Source organism: Octodon degus, unplaced genomic scaffold (assembly GCF_000260255.1).
Source record: "Octodon degus isolate 3935 unplaced genomic scaffold, OctDeg1.0 scaffold00005, whole genome shotgun sequence".
Taxonomy (NCBI): domain Eukaryota; kingdom Metazoa; phylum Chordata; class Mammalia; order Rodentia; family Octodontidae; genus Octodon; species Octodon degus.
The window spans coordinates 26064542-26080166 of record NW_004524581.1 but is presented as its reverse complement, the minus strand read 5'-3'; the positions used below and the strand labels follow the sequence as shown (position 1 = coordinate 26080166).

The window sequence follows — 15625 nt, the reverse complement described above, 5'->3', positions numbered from 1 at the left end:
ATCCCTTCTCAGAGCCTCAAGCTGGACACAGGCAACAGCAGTTTGGTCACACTGGTGAGATTATCAAGTAGGTCTGACAACAAAATCTGTTCAAGAGTCTCAAAAGCTCATTTGGAAAAAACTACTAAACCAGTGGCCAGCCACAATGGAGCAAGCCTGTCACCCTAGCACCAGGGAGGCTGAGGGAGGAGGACAGTTCTGAGTTCGAGACCATCCAGGGCTACAATCTGAGCTCAAAGCCAACCTGAGTTACACAGCAAGACCCTGTCCTCCAAAACAAATCAGTGGTGGGGCTGGAGACAGCTTGGTGGTCTAAGCACCTACCTGGCAAGCATAAGGACCTGGGCTCAATCCCAGGTACATCTGTGACAGCCCCAGAACCAGGTGTGGCGGCACACAACCGTCATCCCAGTGCTAGGGAGGATGACAGGAGAATCGCTATGTAGCCCTGAGTAGCAAGACCCTGTCCTGAATAAAAAACCAGACACATGTTACGTAAGAATGTATATAATCAAGAATGTTTAGGGGGGCTGGAGAGATGGCTCAGTGGTCTAAAGCACCTACTTAGAACAAGTTCAGCGAAGCACAGGGACCACGGTTCAATCCCCCAGCACCACATGCCAGCCAGCCCGCCCCCTGGTGGGCTGAGCTGGCCACACACCTCTCTCTCATAAATAAAAAAAATTAAAAAAAAAAAAAAGTAAGTTTAGGGGCCTGGGAGGTAGTTCAGTAGAGTAAGTGCTTGCCTGGTAAGTGCAAGGGCCCGAGTTCAATCCCCAGTTCTGAAAAAAAAAAAAAAAAAAAAAAGCTTATCTTTAACACTTTCCTATTACTGTGAAAAAAACTACAGGCCTGGAGTCTGGCTATGTTTTAGATCTCTACAATGTCAATTCCTAATTAAAGCTCACTATATCAAAAAAAGTGGGGATCTAATTATAAAAACAAAGAAATATGTCCTATCTGCTTGGGCATGAAGCGCCACTGACAGCAGCCCAGCAGGATGGAGACACCATCAGCTGACTGCATGCCTGTTGCAATGTCCTGTTCAATACTCAAGTGTGTACAACCACATTTGTCTACTTAAGTGAATTAAGAGGGGAGATGTAAGCGGGAGCAAGGGAATATAGCTCAGTGGAGCAGGACCCGCCTGGCAAGCCTCAGGCCCCGAGTTAAGATTCCCAGTGTTCCCATCCCCCAATCCTTGAAAGCATTAATTTTTGGGTAATCACCGCCAAGTGTTACAGTGACCTCTAGTGGGCACCTGTTGTTACTGCACCCCAAGGATTCCTTTCCACACTACACCCAAACCAGAAAGGGCAGGACTGGGCTAGGAGCCGCCATCTAAAGGCCTGTCACTTAAGGCTTTTAACCATTTTCACTAGCTGCAAGAGTCATACCCAGGATTATCGAACTGATTACAAATTAACACGTCAGGAGCACAAGGTTCACTTTTATCTCAGATTCTAAATTCCTTACAATCTGCTAGTTGTAGCACACGTTTTCCAAATGCAGTGTAATCCAGAAGTCACCTTGTTTCACCAACTTCTTAGCTACCCTGGCCGGTTCCTGACAAGGTTTTAGGCTATAGGTAAACGGTACAGGACAGAAAAAACTCAAAAGAGGTCCTAATGAACCAACAGGAGTCTTTAAAAAAAATGTTTTCTATGTTTTTTCTTTAAAATGTGTTGCTGCAGACACTGAATCTCTTGAAACACATGCTGTCCTGCTGAGGTGTGAATGGCTAACAGGACCATGGGAAGAACCTCTGGGGCCTACAGGGTACCTGAACTCCGATTACCTCAGGGCAATGACTTAGTTCTTGTAACTGTCAATACAGATTCATAACTATGGAGCACATTTAAGGAAACTAAGCCACGAGACTGTTGCATTATGATTTAATCTACTTGCACAAAAAAATTTGAAATTACAGCTCTTCCAGATTTCTATGAGGAAGGTTATGCATGCTTCCATGTTGTTCTGCACTGTTACATTTGTACTACTGTGAAAATTTTACACAATGCATCAGTTTGGAATTGCCATGCAACATCTCAAAAATTATAAAATGGAAGCAATTTTTTAAACTTGAGAATTTTCATGCTGAAGATAAAAGCTTTAGGGGTAACTTCTGGGTTACAATGTACAAGGTTGCTGCTTACTAAATTTAAAATGTTAGTCACTAAGTATAATGGACCCTAAACTGGCTCAATTCCTACAAAATGGGCAATCTCTAATCACTTAGATGTCCTCTTCACACTGGAGGATCAACCCATATTGTGTCAGGTGTGACTGTTGTGAACTCAGAATTGTGTAAACCAATGGCTTTCCATGGAATTAAGAAAATGCTAACAGTGGGTTCAACTGACTATTACACAATTAGGCCGTTTTATTAATTCAAAAGCACTTTACAAGAAAATATAAGTATGGCTTCCAATAGGAATGTTTTATCTGGACTTGGTATCAAGCTATATTTTTGAGTTTGCAAGGAAAAACAGGCTTCCAAGTTAAATAACAATTTGTAACCAAAACTTTAATCCCAAAGAGTCTCACAAAACATATTACAAATGACAGCATGAAAAAGTCTTGCACAGTAACGCAAAAGTTCAGCTCTACAATGTACCCTTAAACCGGCAGGACACTGATCCTTTGTGATGTCTCAGGTTTCCAAATAAAAGATCCAAACAGCTATGTACTTGTAGGCAGCATCACAGAAGGAACGTCTGTGATCTAGCAGAGGTGAACTCTTGAAATTTACCTGATTCCATACCAGCCAGGAAACCTTTGCCCAGGATAAAGACTGGTTCCATTTTTAAAACCACGCTCACCTAGTTTTGCGTGTGGCCTTTCTCTGTACCTGGTCGCACACCTGTACACTGTTATCTCAGCTATGAAACAGGTCTTGTTTAATTTTTGCCAGTTTTGTTTCTGGAACATTAGAACATCACACTTGAACTAGGCAGAGCTTAGAGGTTTATTTTCAGTCTGTGCAAGACTAAAGTTCAAAGCAAATTTAATTTTGCTTAAGGGAACATTGTAAAGTAACAATTCTTGGTATTACATGCCTTGTGTGATCCATCTCAAACCAGAGAGAATTACATTGTTGTGTCACTGTTCCAAGACACAAAGGTGAACAGCTAAAACATCTTAAAAACGCATCAAGCTTATGAAGTCTCAAACAAAACGTGGATTTTCTGTACATACTCCCGTCAGTGAAGTTAATTCCTGTACACCACTTCTCCTGCAAACTGATCTTCTATTTCCTTTCATTTGACCTAGATCGGCTGATAAAACAAAACAAAACAATCAAACTCTGTAACTTGCCAACACTCAAGGACATCAATAGCAACTTTATGGCCTCCCAAACAGAACTTATACATTACGATCTTATTAATAGGTCAAGAAACCTTACCTGCGAGACCTAGAGAAGGATCGGGACGGCTTGTGATTTCTCTCCCTAGACAGTGATCTCTCTCTCCTCCTATCTCTAGAAAGAGACCTATACCACAAAGAGAAAGTCAAGACAACTCAGTAATTATTATATCTAGCAAAAATATCTTTAAAGTCTTTGAAAACTCAAAACCTGTCCCATTCTGCAGTTTAACATCAGCTGTATACACACCACTGGATTCACTACAGTCACCAAGCACAGCATTCAGAAAACATCTCAGGAGCATCTGATGTGCCTGAGAGAACAGTCCCGAGAGTAGTCCCAAAACAGTATTTACCTGCTCCGGCTGCGAGAGAAACTTCTCCTTCGTGGCGATCTAAAAGCAGAAATGGGAAAATTAGACTAATCATCAATTAGCATTTATGGCGTGAGGCAATTCCCAACTTTTCAATCTCACTGTTGGGCCCAGTGAATGTGCCGAAGAACAGGCACCCATCGTCCAAAAATAAAAAAAGAAAAGAAATAAAAGGCACAGAAGGATTAAGAACAAAAGCTTGAGTGAAAAGCAGGTATTCCAACCATGGATTCATTTTAACAATGCTTCACAGCAGATCTGTCCAATGCAAAACTTCATGTCAAACTAACTCTGCTACCCAAACACCACACCAAAATGTAGTCCCACAGGTAGTTCCAAAAACAGTACTATAAACCCGTATTTGGAACCCATGCAAACCTGTAAGTCTATATAACAAGACTCAGGTACCAGGTGGAGTGTAATTTTGTGAAAATGCTGTGGGTGTCAATATCGATGCCATTTAGTGCTACATTACAGCTGCATTTGTGATCGTCCCATTTAAGTGTTTAGGCTTATCAAAATTACCTTAGCTTGGCCCACACTTCTCCCCCAAAATTTCAAAAACTGTTAGTAAAAACCATTTAAAGGTGATAGGATTCAACAAATTTTTGCTGGGAAGAAAAGCTAAAATCTGTTAGAGATATTAAAATTTTTTAGTTTGGCATCTCACACATGCAAATAAGTTTTACTGAAGATCGTTACCAGTTCCCTATCACCCTTAAAAGTTTTTCAAGCAACATATATGTACGTTACCATTCAATTATGCACAGCCAGCCTTTGATCCAGAGAAAGAATTACTTTTAAGCCGCTTACTCCTTATTTTAACCAGCAGTAAACTGTATAAGCAGGAAAAACTTACTAGTTTTGGGTTTCAACAAGCTAGAAATGGTGAGGTGAGGCTGCCGGACTGACGGCCAGGAAGAATTTGCTGAAAAGGTTTTGCCAGATGTTGCGTTGGATTTAGTTGGTTGGCGAAGGGGGTGTTGTGGATTTTTCCTGCTTTTTTGTTAGCCGAAGGCTGCTGCTGTAGTTGTTGTGAAGACATTTGGTAAATAAACAGCTGAGCTGATTGGCCAGGAATGTGTGGGCGGTCGAGGTGGCTGCTGCCGATTTGGTTAAGGTTGGAGAGAAGGCTGAGAGAAAACAGCATGCTCGGGAACCAAAGGGCGGTGCAACCTGACGACTGGCCAGCCTGGGTCATGTGAAACGACACCAGCCAAGCTGAATGGGGCGCGCTGGTCACATGACGCTGAAAGGGCTAGTTGACTGGCTAATGCAGATTCAGAGGGTGGTGAGAAGAGACATGATGGTGACTCTGTAACGGGGTTCATTTTTATTAATAGATGGACCAAAAAGCACAAAAAAATGAAAAAAAAAAAAAAAAAAACAAGCCATCAGTACAACCATCTATTTAGCTAACAAATACTTTTCATCATGATGGGCAACAGTGTGTTTTTTCAAAACAGCAAAAGGGGCAAGATTTTGAACTCATCTCCTAGGACTTCACTCACCTGTAAGAGGTAATTTAGTCCTATAGAAATTATTTTGGAGGTTTTCAGGAGATGTGGTATTAGCACCAAGACAATACTGCCTGGTCCAAGAACGATGTCACTTTCAATTATAAAAAAAACTGAATTCTCTCCTATTTGGGATTGAAGAACAGATGACTGGGATTACTTTTTTACTTTTACTCCCTTTATTGGTCAGTGACTTTAGTTTCAGAATTTCTACTTTACCAGTTGTAACATTAAAACAGCTGCCAGTTTGATAAATATTACAATTGTTCCAATAGAAAATAACATTTTCGTGAAGAGCTAGACTTGAATGTAATGTTTGTCATAATGGAATCAAGAAATGGAAAAAAGGCCTAAACTGAAGTATCAGGGGAAGACTGGGAAAGACGCAACTATAAGATGAACTAGAAGATAGGTCCAAGACAGAAGTTACTAACTACCAACAGAACAGTGACCTACAGACAAAAGCCAACACTCAGCACAACTCACATACCCCAAACTACACCCAGCCAGTTTTGTAGAAACCTCTCATTCTTCAAAGTTTAAAACCCACCAACAAACTTCAGGAGAAACACCTGCTCCTACTAGCTACTCCTTTATACCAATACCTCTAAAACGCGCTCTCTTTCAAGTACCTGCGGCGAGGTGGAGGACTCCTCCTGCGATAATCATCTCGAGGGCGCCGACCCCAAGAAGGAGGAGGGCCACGATTTCGACTTCTCTTTTCACCATTGGATAGTTCCACTCTGACACGGCAGCCACATAATGTTCTAGGGGGAAAGCCGTTAGATGTGTAAAATCAGATCTCCTGAGATGTACGTGAAAGCAAAACAGTGAATAGCTACTTTGCAGAAAATACAACCATACACCTGCAGACTCTTTAATACAAGTTTTAATTCCCTTACAGTTCTGCTGTGTAAAATGGCACAGCACTGACCCCACTTATTCAAATATATAAAATGGGATTTGTATAAAAGCACTCGTTCACAAGACATTTTTACTTTCTGTTAGAAGAATCCAATTCAGTTGAACTTTAATAGTTTCTAAGTGTTAAGTGCACCACCAGTTGTCTTGTGGCTCCATCATTACATTTTATTTGCTCCTATGTTGAATTTCTGCCTCTTCTCTATAAATTGCTTGCTTCCAATAAATAAAACACACGACATTTTGCCCAATTACATTCCCTCTCCCCAACCACTGCTTAGTTATTTGGCAATCGGAAATTACAAGCAGAAAACAGCTATACCTCTCCCCTCCATTCACCCATAACCGTGTTTAGATACCTTGCTAGGGGAACGGAGCAGGCAAGTCCCAGAAAACCACTGCTGTAACCTGTATGTATGAACAGCTGTTCACACAGCTTCAGAGCCAACTCTTCCTTTAACTCACTGTGCCCTGCTGCCCAAATTCTGAAAGCAAAATTTTATTTTTGGATCTCCCAGGCTAACAGATTTTCCTAGATTCCATAACTCAATGAAAAGCTGGCCAAATAGCTCAATAGATTAAGGCACTTGCAAGCTGGGGCTGGGGGGTTGATCCCTGGGCCTGGTGTGCTGGCAATTGAGACTGGGCGTGGTGGTGCCAGTAATCCCAGCTCTTGGGAGGCTGTAAACAGGCGGATCACCACAAGTCTGATCTAGTAGTGAGACCCTTCAAGAAAACCAGAAAAACAAAAACAAACCAAAAAACCCCACCCTCAATGAAGCCAAGAAGAAACAGAGAAAGTCAACATCCATTACTTAAAAAGACTGAGGCATAAATTGGGCTCCATGGTGCACACCCATAATCCCAACACTCAAAGAAACAGAAGATTGTTTGAATCCAGCTTGGACTACACAGCAAGTTCAAGGACAGCCTGGACCATGAAGTGAGACTCTGTTTTTAGGGGAAAAAAATGGGGGCATAACATTTATTACATTACCTTCCATCTAGCTCACGGACAGCATCCGCTGCATCTCGGGGATCCTTAGATTCAAGGGAAGCAAAGCCAGGAGGGTTTCTAGCAACCCACACACTCCGAAGTGGTCCATAATAGCCAAAAGCCCGTTCCAGCTCCGTCTTGTTGCCATTGTTGCCAAGATTCCCTACGTACACCTTACAGTCCAATGGACAGGAATCACGATGCATCTCTGTAACAAAAGACACCAAAATCTTCATCCAAGTAGTGTACAGTTAAAGCAAATCCTAAAAAATTACACAACACTAAATAACAAATCAGAAGTAGTACTCAAAAGATCCATTTCCATTTATTTCTACTAAAAGCCCTGAAAACCAGCCAAGTTGAGAAAATAATACCCTCAAAATAAAACATTTGAAAGTTAGGAAAGCCTCAGATTCAAGGCCAGCTGGGGCTACCTGGTGAGTTTTAAGCTAACCAGAATTAAGTAGTGAGACCTCATCTTTCCTCAACATATAAAACAAGTTCAGCTGAGTGTTAAGACAAATGGCCCATACATAACCATCTGTTGACAAGCCACACTTTGGATACGGAAGCTTCCTTGATGAAGCAAAACTTTTATTCCGGTTTACTAAAATGAGGCCCCAATTTTGACTTTACATTTCCTTGACTGGATTTCACAGACCTTGCTTTTCCACCGACCAATACCAATTACCACGTTACTCATCGCATCAACTTTTCAGGGAGTAAAAACGTACCAAAAAGTCCATTTTCTTAAAAATGAAATCTCGAGACAAGTGGCAGAGCATTTGTAGAAAACGCACAAGACCCAGGTTTGGTCGCATGCAACCCGCACCCAAAGCAACATCAGGGCTGCCTTATTTACAACAGCCAAAAATCATTAAATAAATGTTCAACACAATGCTATGGTATTCAAAAGAACCAAATATTGCCAAGCAGCACAAAGCAAGAAAACCTTGAAAATACTATACTAAGCCAAGAAGAAAAGTACACACTTTATATAATTCCATAAAATTTGAAATATGCACAATAAACAAACCCACCCAAAGACTCAAAGATCATGGTGGTCAGAGACTGGAAAGGCCGCGCCTGGCTGCTTATGGGCACGAACCACATTCTTACCCTCTTCCGGATCTAACCCAGCTCAAACACATCCTATTTATGGCGACCCCACTCTGGGCCCAGGGAGTAAGAGGCTCAACTCCGTAAAAACAGGACGAAAAACACCAAAAGCAGCTCTAAAGCCAGTGTAATTCAACTTCGGCCCGTTTACATGAAGGAAAAGAACTGGAGATTCAGGGCGCAAAAAAATCAAATTAAAACATAGGGACATAGATGAATGCCTCTAAGGATGGACCGAAACGCTCAGCCTTCGCTACTGAATCAAAATCCTGAAAAAGTTCCAAGAAAACGAGCCCCCCCCCCCCGCGTCCAAAAAAAGGCGCCATAAAATTCAAAGGCCGCACGCAGTCCCGAGTCACACTCCAGCTACGAGGCCCCCTCTCCTTCCCCAACTCGGACTCCTCTCCCGCACTCACCCCTACAGCCGGGGGAACACCGCCTCCCCCTGCACCCAGGAACCCCGTCTCCGGCCTGGGAGCCCCCGCCACCGCCCTGGGCCGAACGTCACAAAATGGCGGCGGCGCCTCTTTGTCTCATTCTGGCGCCGCCATGGGGCCCGGCCCCGCCTCGGCTCCGGTTCCGCTCCACTTCCCTCTCGCCCTCGCCGGCACCTTACCGAGATCCGGGGTTAGAAATGCGGAGGTTCAAAACCACACGCGCCCAGAGGATCTTCTCGCTCCCCTCCAACTCCAACTCAGCCCGTCTACACACACACACACAGTTACCCGGCGTCCACGAAATGGCGGACCACCGCCTTCCCCTTGCCGCTATTTATACGCTGTGCTGATGTCACGTGAAGGCAGAGGTTGTCCAATGAGAGGCCGCAAAGGCCGTGACGTAGAGGCTATAGCCGCTACGAGAGTCGCGGCCGCGGGGAGCGCGCTCCGGACGTCCCGCCCGGTGGGCGGGGCCTGGGGATTCCGCGTGCCCCCAGTCGCGCGGCTGGCGTCCTCTGCGGCGCCCCGCGGGCGTCTGCCGTCTGCGATCGCGCAGATCGCTCTCCTTCCCGCCGCCCGTGCTGCGGTTGGAGAGCAGCGCCCCGGTGGGCGTTACTTGCGGACGCTGACCAGCGCCATTAGGGGTCGGGCAGAGGCCCTGACTTCCCGGGAGCGGCGGGCGGTGGGCGTGCGGTACACGGCTTTCCCGCCTCGCCCTGCTCTTGGCACAGGCAACGCCCGGGGCTGGCCACGACCACCTTAGCCGGAGCGGGAACGGGAAGGTGCTGCAGAACGCGGGGCGCCGCTTCCGAGCACACCCCGAGGGGCGCCTGGGCGTGGCCGCTGTGTCGCGTGGGGCACAGGCTGGTGGGTGCGGGGCGTCACCCCTGCCCCTCGGCCCCACGGGCCCGCCGGGGAGTCTGGCTTCTGCCCCCCAGACTGGTCCCGTCCCCCCAGGATAGTCCGGTTTAGTGCAAAATGTAGTTGTATCTGCTCTTGTGAAAAGCAGTTAACTAGCCTGGTGTGGGGTCACACGCCTGTTACCCTAGCATTGGGGAGGCTGAGGCAGGACGATCCCAGGTCCGATTAAACTACATAGGGAGACCCTGTCTCAAAAACAGTGGCGGGTACTTGGAGTTCACTCTCCCTTAGCTGCACGATATGCTGATCCTTTATTTTTTATCTTGCTTTGGTATTTTCTTTTGCAGTCTTACCTATTAGTATGGTTTTAAAAGGTATATGAGTTTCTGGGCAACATCTGGAAGGCTGAGGCGGGGCCTAAGCAATCGGGATGTGGTGGTGTGGGCCTGTAATCCCAGCACTCTGGAGGCTGAGGCAGGAGGATCCTTGAGAGCTCCAGACCAGCCCGGCCTACAAAGTAAGCTCAAGGGCAGCCTGAGCTGTGTGGCAAGACCCTGTCTCAAAAAGACAACAAAAAACCAGTAAATGATGTCAGGTGTGTTGGTGCATGGGTGTAATCCCAGCACCCCGGAGGCTGAGGCAGGAGGATTACTAGGAGTCCAACCTGTACCAAATACAGGAAAAAAAAAAATCCAAAAACCCAACCAACCAAAACGGAATGGTAACATTTAGATGGAAGACAGTTGAGGACTTGTTTTAACTTAAATTATTTGTTTCTTTTTTCTTTTTTGTATTTGGTGCAGGGTCTACAGCATCTCACTATTCAGACTCAGTGATCCTCCTGTTTTCAGCCTCCCAAGTGCTGGGATTACAGGCATGCGCCACCAGGCCCAGTCTAGGTATTTGTTTCTGTAGTCTCTTTTTTCCTTCATTCTTTTTTTTTTTTTTAATATATGCAACACATCTTTATTATAGCTTTCATTTATATTTTCTGTATTTCATAAGTACTTATTTTTAAGACAGAACTTCTAATATAAGACATTTTCCCAATAAGAATTATGCACTTAAAAAACTCATATGAAAGTCTTGGGCTAAATCTCTTGCCTAACATGCATGAGATTAGGCATGGTTAACTTTCCAGCACAGCAAAACAACATAAACAAGCAATTCATTTGAGTTTTGCTTTTTTGCTTTTTTTTTTTTTTAATTCTTTTCAGAGCCTTTATGTTATTTAAACTTTTTTTTTCTTTAATTTGAGCTGAGCATAGAGGTGCATATGTAATCCAGGCCTTGGGAGGCTGAGGCAGGGGGATCACTGCTAGTCGAGGCCAGCTTGAATTTACATAGCAAGTTTCTGTCTGAAAAAGCAAAAGCCTAAGCCATGATTTAACTTTAAACTTTGAAGTCAGGGCCTCATCAGCTTGCGTCAGTGCCGGGGGTGACCTGGTCTCTCCTGGTCTGGCCTCCGGAAGAAGTCTGTCAATTTCTGTACTCATCCTTGGGCGAGTCTGCTTTCCTGCCCCAGGAAAAGGAGGATTCTCTGTCTCCTCTCCCCTCACTAATTTTTACCCAGAGTGTATTTTTTTTTTTTCCTGGAATTTACCTTAATTATAATATGTAACAGTCACATGTAAAACAAATGGTCCAAAAAAAAAAAAAAAAAAAAAGGAAACTGGGACACAGAAATGAGTTAACTTGCCGCAGTCACATGGTGCATAAAGGACAAGGATGAGGTTGGAGCCTGCATCTGCTCCTGGAGCCTGGTGACCACAGAGGTCTGCTGTTTTCCAGCTCCACCCCAGGAATGAGTTACTGGGCCCTGCCCTCCCTCCCACAGGGCGCCTGCTCGGTGCTCAAACTTTAACCCCCTTCTGACTTCAGGCGGGAGGAGCGCCCCCCCACCCAGCCTGCCTGGCGGGTGTTGCCTTATTTGGTTCTCAGATGACAGGGAGGCTGGAGAATCGTGCAGCTGGGGATGAGAGACCTGTTTTTCTGGACCCTGCTTGGATCTCTGGAAAGCCCAAGTATGGGAACAGAGCTTGCCCTCAGGGCAGCCTCAAGAATCAAGAGCAGAGGCCAGTAGTGCCTGTCATCCAGTGCTTGGGAGGCTGAGGCAGGAGGATTGCTGCAAATTTCAGGCTGGCCAGGGCTTCTTAGTGAGACCCCATTTCAAACCCCTGCCTGCCGCAAAAGGAAAGACGCACCTGTGCCTAATTATGCTCTTTGATGGGATTCTTCCTTATTCAGCTCCAGCACAGCTGGCTTCCCCAGCTGACTTGCTAACTTGCATGTTGATGTCCAGTTTACAGCTAAGGAACTCACGCCGGACGCTGGGGGCTGGCTTGGTCACGCGGCTTTGATGGCGCATACATGAATCTTCACTTTTCCCGTGCTGAAGTTGAGCCAGGGCCTTGTATGTGCTAAGCAAGCACTCTAGGGCAGAGACACTCCAGCCCTTTTAATTTTTTAATTTTGAGACAAGCGTCATTAGATTGTCCAGGCTGGCCTGGCATTTGCGAACCTCCTGCCTCAGCCTCCTGAGTAGCTGGGGTTGCAGGTCTGTGTCGCTGTGGCCAGCAGGACCCTTTTCCTCAGGCAGGTCTGTCTGCTCTGTTTTCCAAGCCCCATCTCAGCCAGGAGCCCCTGGGGTTCCCTCCTGGGTCTCCCCCAGCCTCATCTGCCTGCAGATGTCACAGCCAGAGCCCAAAAGCACAGGGCCTGAGGCTGGGCAGAGTCTGGCGTCCCTTGTCCGTGTCCCTGTGTTTAAATTGGCACATGGTTGCCCAGACGCGCTGGTTGGAATCCAATCTGGTTTGGGTCCACACCCAGGGCGGTTATTCAAAATACTTAACCAAACTCAGCTCCTAACTAAGCCATGCAGGGGTGGGGAGGGGAGAGAAGAGGGGGGCTGGGGGCCCTCACCCACCTGTAATCCTAGCCCTCCGCAGGCTGAGGTAGGAGGGTCCTGGAGAGCCCCAAGCCAGCCTGGGCTGCACAGGGAGTCTTGCTGTGTAGTTCAGGTTGACCTTGAACAATGCACTGTGTGCCTGGGCCGGCAATCCTGCCTCCGCCTCCTGAGTACTGGCGTTACAAGAGCGCCCCGTGCCTGGTTACAAGGCAGCTTTAAAGTGAAGTTTTGCAGTAAACACGATATGAAAAAACTTATTTTGTCAGAGCATTTAAGCCTCAGCCCTGCAACTCGGCTCTCCTTTGAGTCCAATTATCCTGGTTTCTCCCAAGTCACCTCTCCAGAGAGAAGCCGGAATAAGCAGGTGCCCAAAAACAAAGGCAGGCGGGGACAGTGTCACCTGACAGGGCCACATCTCCACTGTGTGCGGGTCACGGCCCACGGAGCCCACCGAGCCGTTGTACTGCTTTCTGTCTTTCGGGGCCCACTGAGGCAGCTGAGCTTGGGGGGATCTTGGTGCCCTGTCACCTGCAGGCAGACACGGTGTGATCTTCTCCACACCAGAGACCCTGGGGTCACTTCCTGTCCCCCAGAACAGCAAGGGCCAGAGCCCAGCACTGGCCGGAGCTGCTGGCAGAAGGCGTCCTGACAGCCACCCACGAATACCTGGCTTCTCCTGGGGATCCGTGTCGTTTCATGTAGGAAATGAACAAGAAACAGGGATGCGCAGGCTGCGGAGGGTCACAGGCAGGAGGCAACTGGGTTCATCAGTGCATGGCCGTCCTGAGCTCTGGGCCTGGGCCTGTTCAGGCACAGGCGGGAGCCTGCTTTGTGTTAATAATTACAGATGACGTGTTGTGCTCCTCTCCCCAGTCCCAGAATGTGCGTGCCCTCGCGGGGCACAGCCCTGCTTCTGTGCTCCGGCAACATGAACTTGTCCTCTCCGGCTTACCCAGCTTTGTCTGCGTGCTAAAGGACTCCAGGTGTTCCAGGTCCAAACCTCACCTCCTGCAGGGCCGCCCCTGAGCAGCCTTCCTGCTCTTGGCATGCTTGATTTTGAGCTATGTCCAGCTTAGGATGATGCTATTTCAGAGCATTAGCTGATGGCTTTCACCCCAAGATGGCCTCTTCCCCACATCCTTCCCCAGACTCGGTGACTGCAGTCTGTGATGTCTACCTCAGCAGCAGCACTAGGCTGAGGAGCGAGTCTTTTCCTGGCTTTCAGCTGCATTCCCAGGGGAGGAAGAGAGGACCGGTGCAAAGAGCACAGGAGGCTGGGTGTGCTGGCCTATGCCTGTAAGCCCAGCACTGCCCGTTATCCCAGCACTGCCTGTAATCCCAGCACTCAGGAGGCTGAGGCAGGAGGGTCTGTACCAGTTTGAGACCAGCCTGGGCTACAAAGTGAGTGCAAGCTCAGCCTGAGCTGCATAGTGAGACTCTGTCTCAAAAAGACAAAAAAAAAAAAAAAAGCACATGGCTTCAGGGAGTCCCCTCTACCTCCATAAGGGACCAGGACTGGGCTGAGGAAGAAGAGGAGGAGGGAGTGACAGCCTCAGAACCATATGTCTTCTGGGCCCTGTGTGTGTCCCATCCCTGGAGCAGGTATTTTGGGGGTGGGGTTTAGGGACAGGGACAGAGGAGAAGAGTTCTCGAATAACCTGCTCTGGTGACTCCAAAGAGGGGGTGCAGAGCCAGACGGGCATGGTTGCGCAGGCCTGCAAGCCCAGCACTTGCAAGTTTGAGGCGAGCCTGGGCTGTACAGTAAGACCCTGTCTCAAAACCAGACTTAAAAACCAAACCAGCAGTCACCCAGCAGCTTTGCTTTTTTGTTTTCCTCTGTTTTGTCTTTTTGAGAGAGGGTCTCAATGTGCAGTTCAGGCTGGCCTTGGACTCACTTTGCACAGGAGATTCAGAGCGGTAGGAACCTGGGCGGCGTGTGCTGGTGAAGGCTGCAGCCCAGCCCTCGGTCATGCATGCTGTGGGGGCTGCTAGGTGGGCAGAGCAGAGGCCGTGCAGCTGCAGAGAGCCGCTCCTGGGCCTGGCTGCCCGGCTGGTCCCCAGCAATGAAGTCAAGCCAGGAGGTGCGCTGGGGCGGGGGATGAACCTAGGCCTCTAATTGCAAGCTTCCATAATTGCTGCCCCGGTGAAGCACAGGAAGCCACGCAGAGCAGATGGGTTTGGGGGGTACAGGGGCCTGCTCCCAGAGCTGAGGCCTAAGGACACATTCCAGATAACGAGGTGTTTGTGCAGGTCCAAAGCCATCGCAGTCCCCAGGCTGCCTGGCACACAGCAGTCAAGAGGAGGGCATTGGGGACCCAGGGCCTCCGGGGAAGGGGCGCCCGTGGCGGCACCAGATGAGACCAGGAAGAGCCGACTGGAAAAATAGCGCACACGGGGATGGCGCCGACCTCCTTGAGGAGGCTTGGAACAGGGCGTGGGCAGAAAGCGACCTTGCAGGAAGCAGAGAAACTGGGGACGCATGGGCACAGCAGATGGGAGCGGCGGTTTCAAGAAATGGATAGGGCTGGGGAGATGGCGCAGTAGGTTAGTTCAATTCCCAGTTCCAATAAATAAATAAATAAATAAATAAATAGAAAAAAGAAAAAAAAAAAGAAATGGATCTGGGGCCGGTTTTGGTGTCGGATGCCGCCCGGCACTGTGGAGGCTGAGGTAGGAGGATCGCTGGTTCCGGCTCTCAGGCTACTTAGACACTATCAAGCAAAACAAGACAAAAGCACGCCAGGGTACGAGAGGGCAGCGCGCGGAGGTCGATGCAGTCGCGCGGGAGGGTCCCGCCGCGGCGCCTCTGCGCAGGCGCAGGCCAGGCGCGTCAGCGTGCACAGTGCACGTGTCCGCTAAAGCATTCTTACACATTTAAGTTGTTTGCTTTGAGACAGGGCCTCGCTATGCAGTGCAGGCTGGTCTTGAACTCACAGCGATCCTCTGCCTCAGCCTCCCAAGTGCTGGGTCACAGTCACAGCCCTCACCCCGGGCTCGGTGTGCATTTAGATTGCGAGAGGCGTGACCATGATGCCGCTCAAAGCCTCTCCCAAGTTAGAATGCGCTCATCTCTCTGTTCTTGCCTGAACTTTTTGTGATTAAAACACACAAATATATATATATAT

The 15625-nt window shown here is 47.7% G+C and overlaps 1 protein-coding gene across 2 annotated transcripts; it reads right to left on the bottom strand.

Annotated features, from left to right (window-relative positions):
* Positions 1–2950: 2950 nt before the first annotated feature.
* Srsf3 (serine and arginine rich splicing factor 3) lies at positions 2951–9034 on the bottom strand. 2 transcript variants are annotated; one of them, XM_004624170.2, is made up of 6 exons: positions 8911–9034; positions 7176–7383; positions 5890–6024; positions 3723–3761; positions 3407–3493; positions 2951–3278 (listed from the first exon to the last, which is right to left on the bottom strand). In XM_004624170.2, the coding sequence occupies exons 2-6, from the start codon at positions 7379–7381 to the stop codon at positions 3251–3253; spliced, it is 495 nt and encodes a 164-aa protein (XP_004624227.1). In that variant the 5' UTR covers positions 7382–7383; positions 8911–9034; the 3' UTR covers positions 2951–3250. The 2 variants fall into 2 exon arrangements, with proteins under 2 accessions (XP_004624227.1, XP_023575971.1); XM_023720203.1 differs by lacking the exon at positions 8911–9034 and adding an exon at positions 8711–8776.
* Positions 9035–15625: the final 6591 nt, after the last annotated feature.

What these genes read in the sequence shown, in the direction of transcription:
- Srsf3 (XM_004624170.2), bottom strand. Translation starts at nt 7,381, where the DNA reads ATGCATCGTGATTCCTGTCCATTGGACTGTAAGGTGTACGTAGGGAAT. An exon ending in GTCCGTGAGCTAGATGGAAG is followed by an intron (nt 6,025 to 7,175) that starts GTAATGTAATAA and finishes CTTTCCCCCTAG; the next exon opens with AACATTATGTGGCTGCCGTG. An exon ending in TTCTCTCGCAGCCGGAGCAG is followed by an intron (nt 3,494 to 3,722) that starts GTAAATACTGTT and finishes TTTGTGGTATAG; the next exon opens with GTCTCTTTCTAGAGATAGGA.